This window comes from Ambystoma mexicanum, chromosome 3p, assembly GCF_040938575.1.
Source record: "Ambystoma mexicanum isolate Mex_15411 chromosome 3p, UKY_AmexF1_1, whole genome shotgun sequence".
In the NCBI taxonomy this organism is placed as follows: domain Eukaryota; kingdom Metazoa; phylum Chordata; class Amphibia; order Caudata; family Ambystomatidae; genus Ambystoma; species Ambystoma mexicanum.
Window position 1 is genome coordinate 854,146,557 of NC_090925.1, and position 24,274 is coordinate 854,170,830.

Sequence of the window (24,274 nt, forward strand, 5' to 3'; positions counted from 1 at the left end):
GTGCTCGATTTAGCGCCTGCAAGCAAACGGGGTGGTAGAAAAATAAACTGCCCATTCAAGAGCAGATTATCCAAAATGTGCACCTCCATAAAGAAAAATTAGGTATACCGTCTACCCCTGGCACAGCTGCAGTTGCGCATACAGCCCAGCAAGGACCGCCACCTGTCACCCCACAAATTAGTTAGGTTGGCGCATGCAGACACTGCTATCACCAATAAGGAGAGCCTCTGATGCCCATAGGGCAGCTACAGTACTCAGTGAAGAATGCAAAGAGTATCTGACACAACTCCACCGAGCCATTAGATGTATATCATAAAAAACAGATTACACCCCCATTCACTGCAGAGAGTGAGGCAGCCACTGGATCCACAACTGGGAACAGCGTTGTACAACCCCTGATGCCAGGAGAACTAGTGTACGTGCAGGTTTTGTGTGGAAGTGGAATTCTCCCAGATTCCATGATATGATATATGATGGGTTATTTATAACGCTCTTAATACTCAGAGGTTTCTAAGCACAGACCCGGGGATCGAACCAGTGTTGCTGCGTGTCGTCTTGTTTCCAAGTCGAGCACACTGCTCCTGAGCTATACTCCCAAGACTTCATGGTCACTATGAAGTTATATACTGTACTCCACTCGCTGTAAAAGTAAAGGGGCTGCGGTATTGGATCCATCTCTCAGATATCAGAAAAGCACAGGGTAGTGCCACCCCAAACACTGACCCACATACTCAGGATGAAAGCCAAACAACTGCACTAGCACCTTGAAAAATGACAATAAGGTATATATCTACTATTGCCAGAAATAAAAACCTGTTTTAAGAAAGAGAAGCAAATGTTAAAAGAATGCACTGTGGAGAGACTCTCTCTCCCTCTCCCTCATATCCCATCTAAACTTCTATCAATGCCCACCCCATGTTATCCCTTTTCTATAGGTGCAACAATGCTGGAGCGGACGCCTCTTAATGACGTTATTCAAATAGAAAGGAATAAAAATGAGTGTAACCCGCGCATACATCTATCATTGTGGGTTGCGCTTTACTGCTATATTGTTCACTATTGTGATGTTTATTTTGGGGATTTACTCGGGAGCATCTTTTATCTGCGGCTCCCATGTAAAAGAAGGGGGGACGAAGTGAAATGGACGGGAACAGCAATAGGTCATTACATAAAAATGCAACAAAAATAACCCCAAATATTTACCTGTGTACAAAAGCATAACTGAAGGTATATATGATGCAGCAAAAGTTACACTGCCACCCCCTACCATGTTTACAGTTCAGCAAGCTGCCTCACAACCTAATATGATGTCTACCTCAAAGTTTGATGAATGTTTAATGTGTTACTCCCCCAGTCCCAAATGCGAAACCAAGTTCCTTTTTCCCTACTATGATATACCAACAAGTGAATGTAAATACTGATGTTTCCCCAATGCATAGTAAACAACCTATAATGTCTGCCACCACTAATACTGCGTGTAGCGACTCCTAATCCACACTGTGCAGTAGTTTAATGGTCCAGTTGTTACCGTCAAATGTACAAAGGTCACTATGCAACAATGACAGATTATGTAGAAGCATGGCAGGGAAAAGACAAGCTCTCCTACATAATAGAAGAAGGAAAAGGCAGACAAGTCAATATAAATATGATGCTTATCATGGTTTAGGATTAGATAAAGTGGAGGAACGTTGCCATTCTAGGTAATCTAACAGTTGGTACTTGGATATGAGTGCCACAGGAAGGCGAACAACCAATGGGAGAAGCTACGTGTGTTCCTTAATACTGCACGCATCTGGGGCGCCCAAAGTTTTAGTACCACAAGAGGTAGCCCTAGTAGAGCCACAATATCTTATCCACCTTGCACTATGTAGGGTAAAAGGCACCTTTCAGGCACGCACATTTAAAATGGAACCTCTCCCACTAGACGAGAGGAAATGCAAAAAGAGAGCGAAGGAAACTAATTGTTTCAAAGAACCATTCCTAGCTATAGATGGTAAAAGCTTTGTGGAAAACAAGTGGCAAGAATCAACATTTATGTGCAAGGCAGAAGGGCTCTGTGGCCATTACGATGATAAATTGGACGTTGTAGAAAGAACATGTGCACAAATATGGACAGACAACATCACAAAGCTAACATGTATCACAGCTCTCGAAAAACCAATCAAGGTACAGTAAGAAGAAAAGTATGAACTATGTTTCTATGATGAAGGGAAAGTGTCCATGGGTTCCAACAAACATTGCAACCGAAAGATCATCATCCCAGACCTTCGAAAAGGTACTGCAGCACTAATGGACTATTACTGGGTTTGCGGCAAAAAAGCATACTTGCCATCATCCTGGAGGGGTTATTACGCACTTGCAACACTACATTCAGCTCTGTTGGTCATACCTGAGGAGCACCTAAAAGGGGCGAGCTGTGCCCGCAGATGGACAGACAGCACCAAAGCACACAGAGACGCCACCCACAGCGTCACCCCCCCATCTTTCGAAAACTGTTAGAAGAGCACGACCACGTGTTCTGGAGAAAACGCTCTTCAGGCTACCTGTCTCAAGACTCGTCTGATCTACTTGCACAGATTCCAGATGAATATAAACTCTTTAATTCCGCACAGACATTTTTTGCGTCCCTCGTGCACAGCATCCAAGCAAGAGCAAATGCCAAGTGGCTATATATTGTCAGATGGGAACAAATCCAGTTGGCGAATGACACTGAGGAGGGGGTTCAACGTTATCAAGGTGAAATTGAGAGCACTCTGGCTAATGACTATGCAGACCGATATGTCCCTGACCTCCTCACAGCCATTGAGGGCGGGGTCTGCAAAAAGATCTGGAGTTCATGTTGCACGTCCGTACCTTCTGCAGACGCTGAAAATGGGACACTGTCACACGTGATAGCAGCAGTACACGAACCTGGTGTAAAAACGAAGAAGGAAGCTGGAGTGCAGGAAAATGACTGAATCAACATGGCATTTGGATGGGTGCCCTTATGGCTCGGGACCACTATGAAGATGCTGATCCCCATCATCGTGTTCATCTTGCTGATTTTTTGTGTGTGCCAGTTGGGTCTCTGATGCTGTGCAAAAGCAGTACCTAATAGTACAATGATGATGATGACGATTGGGAATAGGAATAATAGAAAGGTGCCTCATGATAAACAGGAAGCACAAATACAAACATGAGAAAGTGATGAGCCCAAATACTGCACGGTAGCAATATACCACACTACGGATGAGGTGGATGCTTATTATCACACAACCATTGCACAACCACAGGGCCTTGAAAATTACAAAGAGGTGTGGGTAGACTTAGATAGGGATGGGTATATATGACCTGCATCCCTGAAGAATATGCATGACATGGGGCGAGATTGCGAAGTGTGTGCTGAGCATGGATTCCAATAAAAGGTGGCCGAAAGCAGAAGCAGAAAGAAGGGCTAATGAAAGTAGAAATACTGGAGGAGGGTATTTGTTACTGTTGAAGTAACGAAAGGGGGGAATGTTGGGAAGGAGATGGTCCTATCCAACCCCCCTAGCTACCACCAATGAGACAAAAATGTCATCAAAGCCAAGGGAGGAGAGGTTCCCTCCTCCACTGTAAGGGTAAGAGCCCTATAACAGAGAAGTAGACGAGCATCATCGCCCATGTCTTGGCATTAGGACTCCATTTTGTATCAGGCACTGATGGCATTTTTTACAAGGCCCAAAAACCAACACTCTGCGAGGCTGCGGCGCTCGCATCCCCGGCCTCTCACACAAAGGGGCCAAGCCATCAACACATCAGGTCAGCTCCACCCGAGCCTTGTTCCCACAGACGTCTGTCCGTTCCCTGTCCTTTCAATGTTGCAAAAACCTAGTATCGTTTCTCAAAAAATGCACTCTGCAGAGAGCGTGAGACAAACGGGCCACAGCACAAATGCCCATCCATTTCCACTAAACTGCCGTGCCCCCTCAACCCCCACCCGCAAAGCCAGAGCCACCGATCCCGACCCCGCAATTCCGCTTATGCTGATAAACATCTAACCCCCTCACCTTGACTATCCCAGAACACCCACCACAGACCTAATACTGAGCAGCAGTATATCCTCCCAATAGCAACACACGTCTGTTCATGTCATGAGGCACCAGGGAAGGTAGGCGGTAGATCAAGCACCCAAGAGAGACATTTGGATGAAGCCATGAATGGGGCGTGGCTAGGACGGCCATGTAAAGGGACGTGCTCCGGAGGATCTCCTTCGATCCTGTATTGATCCTGGGGAAAAAGTGTGCGCAAGGATGCCTGCCAGCGCTGTGAATTAACAGCCGTGACTATGAAGGTGGGGGCCGTACTCGCTGAACTTTTGGTGCACATGGGATGCACGGACACAAAGTTATACCCATTTGTATAACTGCGGGCCCCGACTCGAAAAATGGAAACAAAATGGCCACGGGAACAAAGGGATCATCGAGGTCATGGGCGCTCTGCAGCGCTGGATCCTGTTTTAAGCAATAGACCCGAAGGGGCCGTGGTGTGGAGAAGCAGAGGAAGGAAGGCAGACTACCTGGCCCGCGATTATGCTTTGCGAGCCGAGAGACAAGATCGAGACAGCAAGAAGCCCGAAGAGGCGTGCGCCCGTAGCCCGAATGCGCATAGATGGTAACTGACGAGACCCGCCGCAAACTTGCGGCTGATGCTGGGCCCGCAGTGAAGCCAGACTGAACTTGGAAGGTGCCCATGGAGTAAGGCAGAGACCGGGGTCACGACACCAAGAGTGCGCAAGTACGTGGGTGGACACGGCCCACTCTAAGGGTGAGGCGAGCAACCAAGACACACATGGTCATAGCGGCTACGGCTCTATACTGCCAAGAGTGGCCTGGTGCCACGCAGACTTTTGTGCACGGGGAGGTGCAGCTGGCTTACGCCCGGACAACGCGGCAGGATGTCTAATAAAGTGGTCAGACCCAGGACCAAACAGCCCACGATAGAGGCCTACACCAAGACGCCCCCAGGTGCAGAGGGAGGGAAAAGCAAGGAGACCCCCACAACAGAGGCAGAGGCACCGGGCACGATCCAGGAGGTGCTAGCAGCAATTGCAGACTTGAAAGTGGCCTGGGAGACTAAACTGGGCCAAGCAATGAACGAACTGAAGGTGGGCCTGGACCTCAGGATTGGTGCGGTCCAAGCATGCGGACGATTGCGGAGCGCACCTGGAACTTGGTGAAGGAGATGGCCCCGAATTCTGCGGCGTGCGCTGCACATGGACTGGAGCTACATGCCCTCGTGCAGCGGGTGGGCAACCTGGAGGACAGAGCGGATGAGGCGGAAGGGCGGGCCAGACGAAACAAAATACGAATTGTCGGTTTGCCGGAAGGAATGGAGGGGCCCAACCCAACAGAATATGTGGAAATCATGCTCCTGCAGGAGAGAACGGGCGGGGAGCTGACCCCGGGGTTCGCTGTTGAAAGGGCGCACAGGGCCTTGACAAGAAGACCGCCCCCGGGAACCACCCCGCGGCCGCTTATCGCAAAAATTCGGAACTATCGAGACCGGGAGAAGATACTCAAATCTTTTCGGAAGGGAGGAACGATCGAAAGGGGGTCGGCAAAAATCACGGCATATCCGGACAATACGCTGCACGTACAGCGAAGCAGGATGAACTTTGGGTCGGTGAAAAGAAGATTAAAAGAAGCAGGCCATCGTTATATGTTGCTTTACCCAGCCAAGTTGAAAGTGTTCTTCAAGAACAAATCACTGTTCTTTGAGACGCCGAAGGATGCGATGGAAGAACAAGTTACTCTCTTACCTGGTAACGTTCTTTCGATGGGATGGTCCGACGACGTATTCCACATCTTTGACAGTAATTACCACAGCTGTGCTGCTTCGGAAAATATTTCGGCGTCTGCATCCTAAGTCGATGAGCCGTCCCCGAGGACCTCCTCCGACGGCCGACGTCACCCGATGTGATAAGTAGGACGCACGACGCCCGTAGCCTCAGTTGTAGTTTTTTCCCCCAGAACGTGTGCCACCAGTCTTCTGCCAGTCAGACACATAAGGCCTTGCGGAAACGTAAGCTGCAATCGCGTAAGAAATTCTGCAGCAGGGAAGGTAGGGAGGGAGCGATATGGAATACGTCGTCGGACCATACCATCAAAAGAACGTTACCAGGTAAGAGAGTAACTTGTTCGAGGGGATTGGGTCCTCCGACGTATTCCACATCTTTGACAGACTCCCAAAGCAGTACCAAAGCAAGGAGGTGGGAAAAGAATTTAGAACACAAATTTAGCATGCCCAATCAAATTGCAGAATAAAGGACTGCCTTGCCAAAGGCCAGATCCTGTCCTCGGATGGAATCGAGGGAGTAGTGACGTACAGAAGCCCACGTGGCTGCATCACAGATGTTACGAATAGGAACACCCCTCTGTAGGGCAGTAGATGCAGCCATACCCCTGGTAGAATGGGCCTACAAGCCAGCCGGTGGGTCCTTACCCGCCAAGCGGTAACACTCAGAGATAGCCAAAATAATCCAACGAGACAAAGTCTGTTTCATCACAGCTTGTCCCAAACGCTTTCCAGCGTAACCAATGAAGACTTGATCGTCCACTCTGACCCGGGACATGCGTGAAATATAAAAGCTCAACGCTCTCCTAGGATTAAGCCTATGAAGCCTCTCCTCTTCCTTACCAGGATGCGGAGGAGGATAGAATGCCGGAAGAACAACCTTCTGGCCCAAATTAAATTCCGAAACCACCTTCGAAAGAAAAGAAGGACGAACTCGAAGGACAACCCTGTCCTTATGAAACACAGTGAAGGGTGGCTTAACTGAAAGTGCCTGTAACTCATTCACTCTGCGAGCGGAAGTAACCGCAACCAAAAACACAGTTTTAAGAGTTAACAGTCTCAAAGGGGAAGAATGCAAAGGCTCAAACGGAGCACCCATATGAAACTTAAGAACAAGGTTTAAATCCCAACCGGGCACCAGAAAAGGTGACGGAGGGTACACATTAGTGAGCCCTTTCAAAAACTGAGAAATTAAAGGAATCTTAAAATAGGAACATTCTTCAGACGAGCGCTTAAATATGGGCAACGCTGCCAGGTAACCTTTAACGGTACCCACTTGCAAGCCCATGTGGGCCAAAGAAAGCAAAAAAGACAGAACCATGGGAATGTCACATTCAAAAGGATCCACATTCTTAACTCTGCACCAGTCGCAGAATTTACGCCAACGGTACAGAGACTTTGTTGCCGGCCGTCTGGCCGAGAGCAACACCTCCAACATGTCTTCAGGGAGGTCCCAATCCTTATACCTCAACCTTTCAGAAGCCAAGCGTGAAGGTTGAGGGTTCTGACCTCTGGATGGAGAACCTGACCCCCTCCCCTGAGAGCACATTGTCTCGGTAGGGAAGACGACGTGGAGGGCAGATGGACAAGTCGAGAAGGTCCGGGTACCACGTCGGAGCAATGAGGATCATCCGGGAACCGAACCTCTGCAGTACTTGCGGGATGACGGGGACTGGAGGAAACGCGTACAGCAGTGGGAATAACCACTCCACCATGAACGCGTCTCCTAAGGCTCCTTTTGGAGGCCATTCCCACGAGCAGAACCTTTCACACTTCCGGTTGACACTGGAGGCGAAGAGATCCACCTGAGGGGTCCCCCAAAGGGCGAAGATCTCCAGGAGAATCTCCTGAGCCAGCTTCCACTCGTGAGAGATCGTGCTCTGCCTGCTCAGAGCGTCCGCCGTCTCGTTGCCGTCTCCGGCCAGATGAACAGCCGAGATCGAAACTTCCTGCTGGATGGCCCAGAACTCGAGCTGCATTGCCTCCCTGCACAGAGGAAGTGACCCTGCCCCCCCTTTTTGTTGAGGTAGTGCATGGCCACCGTGTTGTCCGTCAGGATCAGGACACTCTTTCCTCGCACAGTCGGCAGAAAAGCCTTCAGGGCTAGCCTGACAGCCCTCAGCTCCAACAGATTGATATGGAGTCTGGGCTCCGACGGAGACCAACGACCACGGACTGTCAACTCGTTGGCATGAGCTCCCCATCCCGTGAGGGATGCGTCCGTCACGATCGTCACCTCCGGCCAGGGCGGCCAAAATGGAGCCCCCTCATCAGATTGCCTTCGTCGGCCCACCGCAGAAGGTCCTGGGCGACCGAAGACGGCACCTGAACAGGGTCCGAAATCCTGCCGGGGGACTGAGACCACTGGAGCTTGAGTGCCCATTGCAAAGATCTCCTCCGCAACCTGGCCTCTGGCACCAGAAGAATGCAGGATGCCATGAGGCCGAGCAGTCTCAAGAACTCGAACGCCGGGAGTGTCTGGGCAAGTTGAAACTTGTGCACCATCTGCTGAATGTGAAGAGCCCTCACCTGGGAAGGAACACAGCCCCAGGGATGTGTCGAGCACTGCTTCGATGTACTGGAGCCGCTGTGTTGGCATCAAATGGGAGTTCTTTAAATTGAGGGAGAAGCCCAGCTTGTGAAGGGAGTGGCAGGTGACGGACAGATGATCCAGGACATGCTCGGGAGAGCTCCCCCTGATCAACCAATCGTCCAGGTAGGGGTGGACGTGAATCCCCTCTTTCCTGAGATGCGCTGCAACCACCACCATGAGCTTGGTGAAAACCCTTGGGGCAGAGGTCAATCCGAACGGCAGGACCCGAAACTGAAAGTGCGAGTCGCCAACCGCGAACCTCAGGTACTTCCTGTGCTTGGGATGCATCGGCACATGGAAGTAAGCGTCCTTGAGGTCGAGAGACACCAACCAGTCCTGAAGTTGAAGGGCCTGGAGGACTTGAGAAAGAGTGAGCATCTTGAACTTGTCCTTCCGTAGGAGTTTGTTCAAACCACGCAAGTCCATGGTGGGTCTCAATCCCCCGTCTTTCTTTGAAATAAAAAAATAAGGGGAATACCGTCCCTTGTTCCTCTCCGCTACAGGCACCAGTTCTATGGCGCCTTTCTGCAGCAGGGCTTGAATTTCCTGCGCAAGGAGCGGATCTGGACTCTTCAAAGAGGTTCCCAGGTGGATTGTCGTGAGGCCTCTGCCGAAAGGAAAGACAGTAGCCGTGGGTTATGATCTCCAGAACCCACACATCTGAAGTAATGGCACGCCCCTCTACAAGATGCTGCGCCAGCCTTCCCTCAACCAGCGAACCATGGGACATGGCCTCATGACTGAGTGGTAGCGGCTGCGGCGTTGCCTGAGGGCAAAGAGGCAACTGACCGAGCAGCTTTGGCACCTCAAGTACCATGTTTTCCACCTCTGGTACTCCTACGGTGGCCTCTTTGACTGACAGCTCCTCTCGCTTTACTGAAGGATGAGTAATAACAAAAGGAACCTCCCCTCCATTGTTGTCCCCAAGGACGAAAAGGCGGAGGTTGTCGAACTGCAGCGCCCAACGACTTCGCTGCAGCTTTGGAGGTCTGCAACCTCTCAAGGCTCTCGTCAGCCTTGCTGCCAAAAAGATGTTCACCGTCAAAGGGCATGTTGAGGAGCGAACCCCGACTTCCGCAACCGCGCAAACCTGCGTATTACGGTGCTCACCGCCATGGACCGGCTGACACAATCTGCCATGTCCAAACCCGACTGAACGGCCTCACACATGGCATCCTTGCCATCCTGGACCATAGCAAGGAAACCATCCTGTTCGTCCCCTTCGGGAATATGTTCAGCCGCTAATGCAACACAGTTCCACAGAGTGTGTGTGAAACGAGACAAGGCACATACGGAGTTGGCCGCCTGAAGCGCCATACCCCCTGAAGAAAACACTTTCTTCGCCCAGCCATCAAAACGTTTGTCGTCCCTATCTGGAGGGATGGTAGGATACGACGCCTGCTTTGCCGGGGCCGTACCCCCCTGTACCACCAAACTCTCCGGAGTTGGGTGCCTGGACAAGTAGCAGGGGTCGCTACTGGCTGGACGGTATTTTCGCAACAAAGACTTGCCCACTGCCGGGAGACTCTCCGGAGCAGTCCAAGCCGCCGCCACCCTTCTCTGCAGAGCCATATGAAACGGCAGTACCTGGTCAGTGGGGGGACCAAGATCGAGGATGTCCGTAAGATCATCCTGAACAAACTCCCATGGGGGAGCCGACCATCCCAAGTACTCGGTGGCCCGAGACATAAGGCGCCGGTACGAAGAATCGGCATGAGTGCCAGGCTGAGGACTACAAAACTCCACCTCTGGAGAGGTGTCAAGTCCATTGGCATCATGCAGTAACTACCTCAGGTCTTCAAATTGGCTATGGCCCGAAAGATGCTCATCTGGCACCGTATCCGGAACCAAGCCCTCATCAGAGCCCTCATCAACCTCTGAAATAAACTCCAGGCGGTGAGAGGAAGGCACCTGGGTACCAAAACTATGCCTGACCTTAGCCAGAGGCTTTCTAGGGGCTTACCCCGTGCCACAGGGCCCCTCTGACACCACTGCCTCGAGTGAATCGGCGTCAACGGCAGCCGCAGCACCGCCAGCATCGACAGCGTCGACACAGGCCTCGAAGCCAGAGCTCCAAGCGTGTCCTTCGATGACCTAGGCGCCGACAGCATCGACGACCCTCTCGGAGGCGGAGCCTCGAGAGAGGCCGTCAACGATCTCGGCGCCACAGACGTCGACGTCTTCCTCGAAGACTGCACAGGATCACGCGGTCTCGAGCGCGTCGAGGACCGGGACCTGGAACAGGCATGGCGAGAACGGTTACCCTTGTCCAAGCAGGACCTCTCCCGCGAACCGTGCCGACCACCCGAGCATGAAGGCGTGCGAGCGGTGTCTCTCGACCGATCATGACCGACCCCAATCGGAGGCGCAGACGGACCGGTGCCCTGCGATTCGAGAATCACTAACATCTTCTTCCCGAAGGAAGCCCCTTCTTCCGGTGTCGCTTGCAAGGTGGGATAAGCGACCTGCCGACTGGCGGAGTCCTCGGAAGAGGACGGGGAAGGCGACCGATGCCGGCGCTTCCGGGAATGCCTCAAAGAGGCAGAGGAGTGGCGAGACTGACTCCTGGAAGGAGACCCACTGGACCTCTGACGATGACGCGGAGAGTCGCCTCTCGATTCATCTGTCGAAAGCCCGGCAGACCTCGACTTCCGGGGCTTAGACACCCTACCTACCGACAACTTCTTCTTGCGCTCCCGCAAGGCCTTGGCTGTGAGCGACTGGCAGTCGACACAGTCGTCCGTGTCGTGGGCCTCCCCAAGGCACCAGAGGCAGGCGTCGTGCGAGTCCGTTACCGACATCTTTGACCCACAGTCCCCGCATTTTTTGAAGCCCGGACGCGGGGTTGAAGACAAGGTAGACATCGTCATGAACAGGCTTTTTCAAAAAACCGAACAGGTTCAAAGAACCGAGAAGATTACAACAGAAACTCCAAAGAGTCGAGGCCTACCGAGATTCACGAAGTGAACACGTTTGCGGAAAAAGCGGAACTGAGGCTACGGGCGTTGTGCGTCCTACTTATCACATCGGCCGTCGGAGGAGGTCCTCGGGGACGGCGAATCGACGTCATCGACGTAGGACGCAGAAAATGTTTTCAAAGCAGCACAGCTGTGGTGATTACTGTCAAAGATGTGGAATATGTCGGAGGACCCAATCTCCTCGAATGGCTGGATATGCAGGGCCGCCCTCAGGAGCCGGATATCCAGATGGGGGCTGCAGGAGATAAGTAGCACGCAGATGTGTCCTCCTCGGGGACATGGCGAGGACATTGGGACTTGAATATAGAGTTTAATTAAGCTTGTGGGGAGTGTGCGCGGCAAGATAAGCTTGCGGGCTCCGCTGGGCGCAACAACCCTAAACAGATGGAGCACCTAGGAGGCATCCCTTGAACCCATTAGTAGTATACCTAGTTAGGTCACTGTTAGATCAGTGACGCCCTGCGGGGTCCTAGTCTTCAGATGCTAGATAGGACCAGACGCGGATGGGCCTGAGATCCAGGGATGGAGCTGGGCATTTGTTGGGGTAGGGTAGGATGGGGGGAGGGGTTGGGTTGTGTGCAGTGGGGTGGAGTTGGGGTACAGGGGGGGGATTGTTGGGGCTGGGAATGTTAAGAGTCGGTAAACGGGCCATCACGGGAAGCATCGGAGGGAGGAGTGGATTGGGAGCACACCGATTAGATGACATTGGGTAATGTCGAGTGGTGACCTGGAATGTGTTGGGCCTAAACAGATACTTAAAATGCAACAAAGTGATGCTGTATCTAAAAAGGATGCGTATTGACATAGCCTTGCTACAGGAGACCCACCTCACCAACGAGAAGCTGGAGGTGGTCAGGAGAAAATGGAGGGGTAGTGTCATGGGGGCCACGTATTCGACATATGCAAGAGGGGTGGTCACATGGGTGGCACCACACGTGCCGTTCCAGGTGCTCAGTTCGACAATAGACCCAGAGGGCAGAATGGTGGTGGTAACGGGACTCCTGGAGAACAGAGAGGTGCACATCTTCAATTTGTACGCCCCCAACCATGATACGGCAGCTTACTTTAGGTCCCTATACAGTAAAATTAGCCCCCTGGCGGGTGGCGCGATAGTGTGGGGAGGGGACTTTAATTGTACCCTGAATCCTAGTGGATGTCTGGAGGAAGCTGCATCCATTGGATAGACAATACTCGCACTACGCAGCACCACATGACTTGCACACAAGGCTAGACTATGTGTTTGCAGCATCCGAGATATTGGGAGAAATGATGGGAGCGGAATATAAGGCTCGGGTGTTATCCGATCACTCACCTCTGGTCATAGAGTGGCGATATCAACCCCCCAGGGCGCGCATCCCGACATGGAGACTCAGAACTGAGGCGTAAGAAGACGCAGGGTTTCGAGAGGACCTGAGGGAGGCCATCGAGGAATATTTTGAAACTAACACGCGCAGTGTACGCTCTGTGGGTACAGTATGGGAGGCGATTAAGGTGGTGGTGCGGGGGGTCGCTAAATCAAAATCTAAAGGGCTCCAAGGGGGCATTGAACAGGAACTTCAGGAATCAGAAAGAGAGCTGGAGGGTCTCATGCAGAATGAAGCGACAACCCGGGAGAATAGTGCCAAGATAAAAGACTTACAGTTAACCTGCAGTGGACTCTGGGATAGATTATGCAAATTAAATTACAAGAAATACACAGAGAGACTACATGCAGGGGGGATAAGCCAGGTAGATTGCTGGCCTGGCTGTATAAGAGCGAGACCCCCCGCTCAGTGATTAGAGAGATCAGGGATGCGGAAGGCCGACCCCGTAACACCCAGGAGGGGGTAAATGAGGAGTTCCTCAAGTATTATAGACAACTATACAAGGACACAGGGGAGGATATGAACCAAGACATACTGGGAACAATAGAGGATATAGGGCTGCACACCCTGGATGACCTAGAACGTGCGGATCTGGATGCCCCTGTTACCTCGGACGAACTGAAAGTGGTGATCCAACATCTGCCCACATGTATGGCGCCTGGGTCAGATGGGTTGCCTAGCGAGTTTTGTAAGACATACAAGCAGGAGCTACTCCAGCCGTTGCTTGACATGTTTAATGAAAGCTACGAGCGGGGGGAATTGCCACCGTCCCTCAGCGAGGCAGTGATCATCTCACTCCTGAAACCAGGCAAGCCAGCCATGGAGTGCAGGTCCTATAGACCCTTGTCCATGCTCAATCAGAACAGTAAAATACTCACGGCAGTATTAGCCAATAGGCTGAAGAGGGTGATTGGTAAGTTGATACACCCAGATCAGACGGGCTATGTCCTTGGTAGGAATATCACAGACAACCACAGGAGGCTGCACCATATCATTGATTACACCGGGGAGGACACGGGTGAGTTGGCTATAGTGTCGCTAGACGCGGTCAAAGCCTTTGACTCGGTGGGGTGGCCATGGTTGAAAGCGACCCGGAAAGGTTACAGAATGGGCCCTGGATACATCAGGTGGGTCCAGATGCTATATAGCACCCCGTAGCAAGAGTTAAAACGGGATCCACAATTTCAGACAAATGGCGACTCAGCAGAGGGACCAGACAGGGATGCCCCTGGTCACCCATGTTATACATACTGGCACTAGAGCCGCTGGCAATATGCCTGCGACAACAATACGGGGAGGTGGGGATTCGAAGGATAAATGGCATGCACCTGATATCGCTGTATGCAGATGACATGCACCTCTATTTGCCCCACCCGGAGGAAAACCTGCAATATTTACTGGAGGTGATGGATCGTTATGCCACCCTCTCGGGCATATCGGTGAACCCCGGGAAGTCTAGTTCGTTCCCCTTGGGAAGGTATAAGAGGGTCCCATTAAAGAGAGGCTGCCTATCCTGCAAATACCGTGGCAACCTGAGACATTTAGGTATCTGGGAGTAAACATCTGTCACAGGACGGAAACAGAGCACAAACATAATACAGAGAAACCGATCGAGGGAGTTAAGAATAGTATGGTGTTCTGGTCTAGATTACCCCTATCTATGATGGGGAGAGCAGCTTTGCTCAAAATGGTGGTTTTGCCCAGACTCTTACATTTTTTTGTAAATGTCCCGTATTTGATTCCCAGAAGTTTTTTCAAGAGACTTCATGGTATGTGCAGGAGCTTCATATGGGGCAACTCCAGGAACAGAGTGGCCCTGTGGAAACTACAGAACTTGTGTGACAGGGGGGCATAAACTTGCCGAACTTTGAGCTTTATTATCTGGCGGGGCAGCTGTTGTTTGTGGCCAGGTGGTTGTCGTCAGAGGACTCGGCAGAAGCCAGACTTTTGCACGGCGACTTGGCTCCATACTTTCTGTGAGAGACGGTGTGGCTACAAAAGAGTAGACTGGTGGGAAGAGGGAGACTATTGGAGCTGGGTTGGGAGGTCTGGCGCAGGACGTGGAGAACGGTGGGTGATCCGGATCCGCTCTCCCAGCAGGTTCCGCTGGTGGCGCTGTGTGGAAACGACTCCCAATTGCTTGAGCTGGTCCGTAGATACTGGGAACCGATGGGCTTGGCCACCCTCGGGGATATATGGCAGGAGGGGGAGGTATTGGAATTCCAGAGTTTGCAGGAGGAGACAGGGGTGCATAGAGGCCAATATATAACTTACACCAGACTCACGAAACGGGTGAGGGAGAGGTGGCCTGAGACAGTGTTGGCAGAAGAACCTGATGCCGCCCTGGAAACGATGTACAATGTTTTGGAGGACGGGCACGAAATATCCGGGGTATACGAGTTCCTGAGAGCTAAGGCTGGGAAGGAACTGCTTCAACTGAGGCAGGACTGAGAGGAGGAGGTAGGAGGACCCATGACAGGGGGGCAATGGGAGAGAGCTCAAAGGTACCATAAAAAGGTGTCCCGAAATGCGAGACTCCAACAGATCCAGTTGTATGTCACCCATAGGGCTTATCTGACCCCCGGAAAAATAGCCAGGTTTGGAGGCTCGGCCACACAGAAATGCCCCAGGTGTGGGGAGGTGGAGGCGGGGTTGCTACACATGCTCTGGGCCTGTCCCGAGGTGCACAGATTCTGGGACGAAATAAAGACTAAGATGGCCGGTGGAGGAGTGGTGCTGGTGCTGGATGGGGGGGGGTCGGCTTGGGCATGCATGCTCGGGATTTTTCCCAGGCCATGCAATCTAAAGCACATAAGCAAGATGAAGGACCTGGCTTACATCCTGGCCAAGCGTAGGATCGCAATGGGCTGGAAGGCGGCCCACAGACCCAGGGTGGAGACATGGTGGGCGGACCTCCTGAGATGGGCGGAAGCAGAATCAGCAGTATGGTTGGAAGCCGTTACCAGGGGGGATGAGGAGGAAGTGGGCCCCCTGATAGCCTGGCGACAATTAGTGACTTCTATGGTAAACTCCCACCAGGTTAACCATGAAATAGAAGACTCAGATGAGTCTACAAGCACTGTGATTCCCGAAAATGCTCCCGTAGATGACACGGTTGAGCCGGCTCAAGTTTATGGGGTGGGTGGGGAGAGGACGGAGAATAAAACTGTATAATGTGACGGTTTGATATTGATTATGTACGTATCGAAAAGCTGTATTGTTTGTTGGTTTTGTTTGTTTAAAATAATAAAAATAAATTAAAAATAAATAAATAAAAATGAAGCCCTGAATATTGAGGTCGGCATGTCAATATATTATCCCCACTCCACAAAGGACCCCCCCCTTTTATATGATGTTCAGGTGTATGCTGTTACTCACAAATTATAAATTCCTGTTTAGCTTAGATTAGTTAGCAATGTGTTGCCCACATGAACTGATATGGTAAAACCATTTGTGCAATGTAGACAGGAATTGGGACTTCAAGAAAAATCCAGGTTCCAATATTTCCAGGTGTAGCATTGGATTATAGCTCCCCCGATTAAGGCAGCGGCCACCAAGGAATTAACACCATTTGAACACTATGCGAAATCCAATACAGGGAACAAGGGCTTGATATCAAATCTATATAGGATACTGGGGGAAGGGTCACCCAAACGGAAATAAGCAACAAAACATGCTGGCAAGTTACACTGGGTGAAGAAATCACTGACCAGGATTGGGAGAAACTCTGGCGATCAATCCTCAAACTAACTAGATCTATTCAAATAAAATAATTCTGGCTTAAACCTATGGTGCAATTGCACTGTACACCAGTCTACCTATCGCTAATGAAACCTACCATATCTGATAAATGCTGGAGGGAACATGATCATATTGGGAATTGGGAATACATATGGCTTAGTTGCACGGGAGTAGCCCAATACTGGGATGAAGTGAACTTATATATTTCTGAAATCTTTTCTATTCAAACTCCTTTTTCTTTACGAACCTCCATGCTAATTTTGATTGACGATGATTTTAGACACTGACCAAAACCTGTCCAGAAAGCACTTGTGATATTGCAGCTAGCTGCGCTGCTTGTAATTGCCCAGAACTGGAAGCGTAACAAACCATCCCAAATATCTCAATGGTTTGCTAAAGTATGGAACTTTTTATCACTTGAATAGATGACGTACTCTCTACAGGGGGATCTTTCCATTTTCGCTGAAGACTGGAATGTTGTGCTTACATTTTTATATAAAGACTAACATACAGTATTGCCCTCAAAGACCGCGCCTGCTGGGAATTGCTTGATACGTTGAACAAAAGCCATTGTTGTAGAATGTCTTTAATTCCACATTGGTTTTTTTCTCGGTTTTTGTTAAATTGCAATCTCGTGGAATTCAGGTGAGAGAAGGGAGGGGTGGGCTGAGTTGTAGGGTGGGGGGGTAACTGTTTGTGATTTAACCTTGAAAAACCAATAAAAAGTATTTCTTTTAAAAAATGGTTAATCTCCAACTCAGGGTTCTCTGCAAGGTTCTGCCTTTTCTTTACAGTTACATGCTCCGGTTGTTGCATCACTGGTTCTGAGCCGCATTGACCATTGTAATTCTCTTTGTTTGCCTCAGCCGCTGTGTTTGATTAATCAGTCATTTATCAGCTCCTCCAGAACCTTGCGGCGATAGTTGCTACTGGCTCTCCCTATGGCTCTCATATTTCCCCTGTACTCCGCTCTTTGCATGGGCTTTCTGTTTCTAAACGGATTGAATTTAAATCTCTGTGCTTAGTACACCAGGTCTTCTATGGCAATGTTGCAGAATATTGACAACTTAAGTTCCAGGCTTACATCCCAGCACGTGTGTTTCTCTCTCTGGATGCTGGCTTTATTCCAGTCCTGCGTTTTAGGTGATCAGGCACTGGTGGTCGAGCGTTCTCTATGGTCGCTGCCAAGCCGAAGAGCTCACTGCCACACCCATTGAGGGTCACTGACAATTATTTGATGTTTAGATGTTCCTTAAAAACATTTTTGTTTTAGTTGGCTTGGATCGTGCCATTGGTTTTATCTTTGGGGTTTTAGCATCAAGATGCCCTTGGGAGTGTGTATGCACGCTCTATAAATGCTGATGGCATAACATCAGTAAGAAGATTAATTATGGGCCCCAATATTTAGTGGGTGTCCCATAAGATTGTGGAGCACATCATGGTCTAATGGGGACTGTATGGGCCGGTGTAGACTGTCTAGTGCAAGTGCATAGGAAGGTGTAAGGAGCAATATTATCCTCACAGACTTAATTCTGATTTTACATAACTATGTAAGGTATCTTGAAGCATGTTGATAAGGAGCATTTGTTGTTAAAAGGAAAACATTAAGATTCAGTCAGTTAACAGTTGCGAGGGGTCAGAAATGTGAGGCGGATTACTTTGTGAAGATTTTTCAATAGCTGCCATTTTATTAACTTACAAGGTTGGATAAGCGCCTCACTATCCCTACCATGCTGAGAATTTCCCTGCCTAAAATAAACTAAAGGAAACACTCTAACAAAAGGTTTCTGCCCCTCACACTTATACATACAACAATTTCAATAAGGTAATATATATGGCCATTCAAAATAACAAATCTAACAGTTAGATCCAAAATCTGATCACTGTTTCTCCCTCCAACCAGGGTGAATTCCCCCTTCTCCTCCACTTCCCCAGATTCACGCAGGATTGTATTATCAGGTTCCAAAGAATAAGGAAACCCGATCTTATAATAAAGTTCTAACTCAGTTATTTTATTTTCCAAACGGACAACAAAAGTTCCAAATGTATTCCACTAGGTTTTTCTTCTTTTCACTTTTGACAAAAGAGCCAACAAAAAAACATCTTCTCCAAGATCAAGAATGCTTTCCTGCTTCATTTGAATCAACAGAAAATGTCTATTAGGATATTTCTGCAACAGATCACAAAACACTTGTCATCAATGTTCGATATATCTGCAGCAGTTCACACAACACTTACCTCAGGGATATATATCAGGATGATTATGCAGCACTTCACACAGCCATCTTAGTGGTTCCACCCTTTCTTCTTTATGACACTTCAACACCACACCACAGTACAGTACTTCATTGATTTACGCCTGGTCTACTCACCTGCCAGGCCTACTACTACAAGGTTCTCTGCTCAGGTGTACTCTCCTGCCAGAACAGAATAAAAAGGCTTCACAGTTCTCCGACCTGGTGTATTCTCCTACCAGGCCAGAATACACTACTAACTACAAGTACTTCTGTGTTAAAGGTAAGCTTCCAATAAATTATAAATGTCTCTTGCTTTACATCATCAACTTCAGGGAAAACAAGAACCGCACTGGTGTGGTTTGTTACATACTTGGGATTGTCCCATGCAATACAGGTTATGCTTCACGTCTTCTGAATAACTTCTATGAGAAGGGCAGCCTTCCTGCCATTCTCATTTCCCCTTTCTTTCAACAAAACACTGGACACATCTTCATCTATCACATTTATCCTTCTTTGTCTTAAGCAACATTGTTTATGCTCACTCTGTTGCTGTAGAGCCCTTTCTCTGAATTGCTGGTAGAAAGGAGCTTGCTTAAGAACCACTTCTTCTTGGCTTGTGTAATGGGGTTTATGGTTATCTTTCTTTTATGTCACTCCCTCTTAGCTTTGTCAATGAATAACCACTTTCTCTTGGCTTGGCTAATAGGGGTTATGCTTAGCTTTCTTTAATATCATTCCCTCTTGGCTTTGGCAATGATAGTTCTCGTTGACTTGTTCAATTCTTGTCCCCTTTTTATATTTGTTCTTCACTTACTCCTTGCAACAATAACCAAAACCTTCTCATGTTTTCAAAATGTTTCTCCTTTGATCATTTGACTCCTTAATATCAGTACAGTATTCAAAATTATGTTTAAAGGCTAGCGTTCGCTTGTAGAGCATTCCAGGGTTTCCATTCTTAAGCTAACTCGCCGGTCTCTTTGATCAACTCTGTGTGAAACGCTGCTGCTGCCTCTTCTCCTGCTTCAAGGGATCCTGCCCTCTTCGGTTGCTCTCCAATGTCCCGCGCCACTTGAAAAAGTAGCTTGCTCTGCCCCTATGACACTGCGGTGCTCGCAAGCCACACAGAGCGAACAAGCATTTCAAAGTCTCTCTGACGGAACAGTCCGCCACAGCACTGCTTCCCGCCGTGCAGTCTCTGGAGTTCAGAGCTCATGCTCTAATGATTCTTTTCAGGACCCGACTCCGCATTAACACTGGTCGTGGTCCCAGAGTCTACTGCATTCAACAACGGCCGCTCACAGCTTCCACTACAACTACTACGCCTCCTCCAACTGCTGCTACTGGCCCACATCTGAGGGGGTTTTCAATACCGCCCAGTACCTCTCAGGTGTGGATCATTGACATCAATTAACTGCACACAGCAGTTTCGTGCCTCTGCTTCCCTCTTCTTCATCACAGTACTGTGAGAATTGTGGGACTTGAAGTCTACAATGTTCAAATTACTTCTTTTCATGATAATTCTCTTTATTAACTTCAGCTCTATCCTATTTTGCATTCCCTAAAGAAGCATTATAAGCATATTATGAAGGTTTTGTTTTACAGAAGAATTCAAGTTTTTCAAATCTATATTGCTAATGTTTAGATTTTCATTTTCAATCCCCTGTAACTCATAGGAGTTTTCATCTTTGGGAATGTCCTTAACCTCACCTCAAAAGGGTGCTTCTTCTTCCCAAGGCATAAGTGTTTAGGATTGTTCTTATCCACATTGATATAATTATATTTGAAAGTTAACAGTTCTTTCCGACAGCAAGCCATTACATATTTCGTTATCACTGATCTTTCATCCCTTGGGGCAGATAAATACAGCGTCTCATCCGACCGAGTCCTTCTGTTCCCCTGAGACCCTTTTCCTTCAAGGTGATCCTCCGGGATGGTCCTCCCAGGTAATACCGCCCAGAGGGTCAGGATCAGGAAGCGTCTGACTTTCCCTCGCCACATGGAAGGAGACTTTAGGTAGGGTTTTTGTGAGGGCTCTGCAGGATTCATCACACAGTGTGCTGACATTTTCTAAGGAATTGCAGCTGTTCGTGTTTAGAGGTGTGCCGCAACTATGGACGAAATGCGGTTAATTTAAGACTCCTATCAATAATGAAATATTAAATGTGTTAATTTTTAGGTGGGTGCCAATGTGCGTACCCGTTTATATGGATTTGTATATTTGGAGGAGGTGTGGATATTGTAGTAGGCAACACAAATGTGACCCAGGTGTTGCTATTGTAGTGAGCAACACAGGTGTGACCATGATGTATGGATATTAGATATGGCCAACACAGATGTGACCCTGGAGTAATGGGGGTATGTGTATTGACTCAGATGTTTTGGATATATATGTAAAAGTGGTCCAGGTGTTCAGACGTATGGATATTATAATGGGCAACAAAGGTGTAACCCTAGAGTTAGGGATGTATTGATTAAATTGTCTCTGAGGCACCTGTAGAGTCTGATTGTCACAGATGTGCTGCACTGTTATCTTGTTATGTGGAAGGAGTGTTGTATCGTGGTTTGCCTATGTGCAAGTAAGGAAAGTGTGTCATAGTTTTGTTTGTCTGAATGAAATCGTTATGTCACTAGTGGAGCTTGGAATGTTATGTGAAGTGGAATGATGCCCACGCCAGAGCTCCGGCAATGTCAGTTGGAAAGATGTAGCATGGGTGGTGGGAACCAGTGGGTCCAGTTACAATGTACTTGATACAACTTGTAACTTAAGAAGACATGATTTAAACATACTTACCAGGAGCCATGTGGAAGTCACTTTACAACAATATCTACCCTATAATGCAGAAAGAGCCAAGAAAAAAGGGATCTGGCTGGAATCCATTTTCCAATATGTCCTGAGCCAAATTAAAGAGTTTTCTTTCTGCTGTGGCAAATCATACCATTAATTCACTTCTAGGAACATGTTCTTGCAGTGGGAGCCTTAACTAATGCAAGGCAAGACTACAGCACGCCTTTAATGTGGGACCTCCAGCTAGGCACCTGGCTACAAATGGCTCCAAATGTGCCCGCGGGTTATGGTCAGTGCAAACGTGTGAGCCATCTCTCTGGTCTTGCCTCATTGGCTGTTTGTGGAAAAAGAGATCAATATTAAACTAGGTTGTCCAATTCATAAAAGCCTAGCAGGTAAGGCCCCTACTTATTTCAGTCCAAGAACTTCCATTATTGTACTAGTCACCCACTTAGACCCTCTCATCAAGAACTATTGTCAGTTACTAAAATCTATAGGGGGACTAATGGATGTTTTCAGATCTATGGTCCTCAGTTGTGGAATATACTTTCCTTAGACATGTACCTCAAGTACAATTTGCTGCCTTTCAGAAAAGGGACTAAAAATCATGGTCTAAAGATCTAGGACCAGGGTGAGGCCAGCTCTCACCCCACCATCTGTCAGGCAAAGGGGTCTAGTTCGGCACGTAGACACCGTAGTGGTTTTGCGTCTTACTAAATCGCGCCAATCACTCTTTAATAACAGTTACAAAAGGGGACGCTTAAACAATGATATATACCTTTTTGATGAGCTACAAAATGAGATTGTACATGGACATGTAATTTCAATTTAACTAACATTAAAGTAAAATATTTGTATTTTTCTTTAATTCAAGGCGTAGTTAGTATGAACGCATTAAAGAAAATTCCTTATCTGTGTTTAACATTGCATAATGCCAAATATGGTTTATTAAAAGTAATTTTTTGACGAAGCGTCTCACAGGACCAAATTACAAGAGGGGTTAAAGTGGAAATCTGCTCCAAAATACTTTTAAACTTTGTGCAGTGACTAAAATTAATTACTTTTTTCATTATATTGCAGAGCATCTGATTAAGGGAAAGCTGCCCAGAATTGTTCCCATTAGTCGTTGTGAAGATACAAATTATGAAATAACGGAATGAATAACTAAAAAATGTCAAATCATTCTGTAAGAAAATGTATCCTCTTATTCCACTGTCAGATGAAACCCAAACCCCTTCTTCAAAAAGAAGTTTGGTCATGACACAGAGGCTACACACAGACTGTTAAGGGAATTAGAGCTTCTCACTTGCCCATGAAATTAAATCTCGTTCACCCTACATACCTGAAGAGTCTTCATCCACGTTCTCATACTGCAGGAGGCGGTCTAGCAGGAAGCTGCAAAAGAAAGCTAAGATTATGGTGCACCAGTAAATCAAGAACTGAAATAGCAAGGTGTGGGTCACGTTTAGGCATAGCTGGGTGGGGATCCAGTACTAGATGTGGCAGGTCACGATGCACATGCATCCACAAGTCCCATTGCTTTAATTGCGCAGGATTAGATGCTTGAGGGTGTTAGCATTGAACGAACAAAGGAAGGGAGGGGCCTGCCAGCCAAGATTGTGGTGAATGCACATAGCTGTGTGTGGGCTCCAGGGATACAATTGCACGAGAAGGGACACGTCAGAATTTAATTGAGCAAATGTCAGTACTGGAATAGCAGAAGGTTATATGAATCACTGGTTTGTGTATGGGTACCGGTATCCAACAGAAAGTGCTACAGTGAAAGATTGAGGAGCATGCAGGCCACAATATTATTGGCAGAGCTATGTGTTTGTTTACCTCTTATCCCGAGAGACCTTCAGTAGCTTTCTCTGGGCCTTTCTGAGCTCCTCCTGGAAACATTCCTGCTCCTGAGGGAGTAGAGACAGTGAATAGAACAGTTAGGATGTTTCTACAATTCCTCAGCCATCTTCTCAGAGTTAGAATAACGCATTCTTACAATCTTTTTCCACTGGTTACACTGTCCTCCAAACATCGATTACCCCCAACGACTTAAATAGGTGCAGCAACCGCAATGCATACATTTGGTATATTTTGGTATATTTGGTATATTTGGAGGGAGGATTCTTGGAAAATGATTTCATGCTGTGCTCTAGCAGCTGTCATAATGTCATGCTTGGTGGTAACCGAGTGATCACCTCTGCGGGAAGGTCTGAGGCGGCCCTCCATTTACCCTGCAGTCGGGAGGCCTCATCGTGGTCTGGGAGCAACATCCGGAAGAGTTTACCAACTTACTCAGAGCTTGGTCATGGACTGTAGGTGGGATTCCCTTAATGCAGAGGTTATTTCTCTTTGCCCTGTTTTCCATATCCTCCTGTTTGAGTGCCATGGCCTCACTCTCCCCTTCCAGTGACAATACTCAGAGTTGGAGGTCTGTGATTGTCCTCATCTGTTCCGAGGCCTGGTCTTCAACCTCCCTGATCCTCTGTTCTACTTCTGTGACAGCCGCCTAGGCACTCCATCTTCGCAGAGAGCTCTACCATGCAATTCCTGAACTCTGCTTTGATATCTGACAAAGGATTGCAAGTCCTCCTTTGTAGCTAACTGTCCCAGTGTATTATGGGGCCTTTTAGGAGAGGGGACCATGGCTTTCACTGTCTCCACCCTCTTTCCTTTCTCCTGGGGCTGTAGCAGGGCAGCTATATCTGCGTTTTTGGATGCCTTCTGTTGCTTGGCCTTTTTCAGGGTGCAGGATTCGATGG

The 24,274-nt window shown here is 48.5% G+C and overlaps 1 protein-coding gene across 13 annotated transcripts in view; it reads right to left on the bottom strand.

The window, feature by feature from the left end:
* The window catches only part of INO80E (INO80 complex subunit E), a 657,413-nt gene that overhangs the window by 442,183 nt on the left and 190,956 nt on the right, over positions 1–24,274 (bottom strand). For all 13 annotated transcript variants that reach the window (XM_069651976.1, XM_069651985.1, XM_069651983.1 and 10 more), the window contains 2 exons: positions 23,352–23,422; positions 22,855–22,907 (listed from right to left, as the gene is read on the bottom strand). In XM_069651976.1, coding sequence (XP_069508077.1) covers positions 22,855–22,907; positions 23,352–23,422 — 124 coding nt within the window. The remainder of the gene's footprint in view (positions 1–22,854; positions 22,908–23,351; positions 23,423–24,274) is intronic.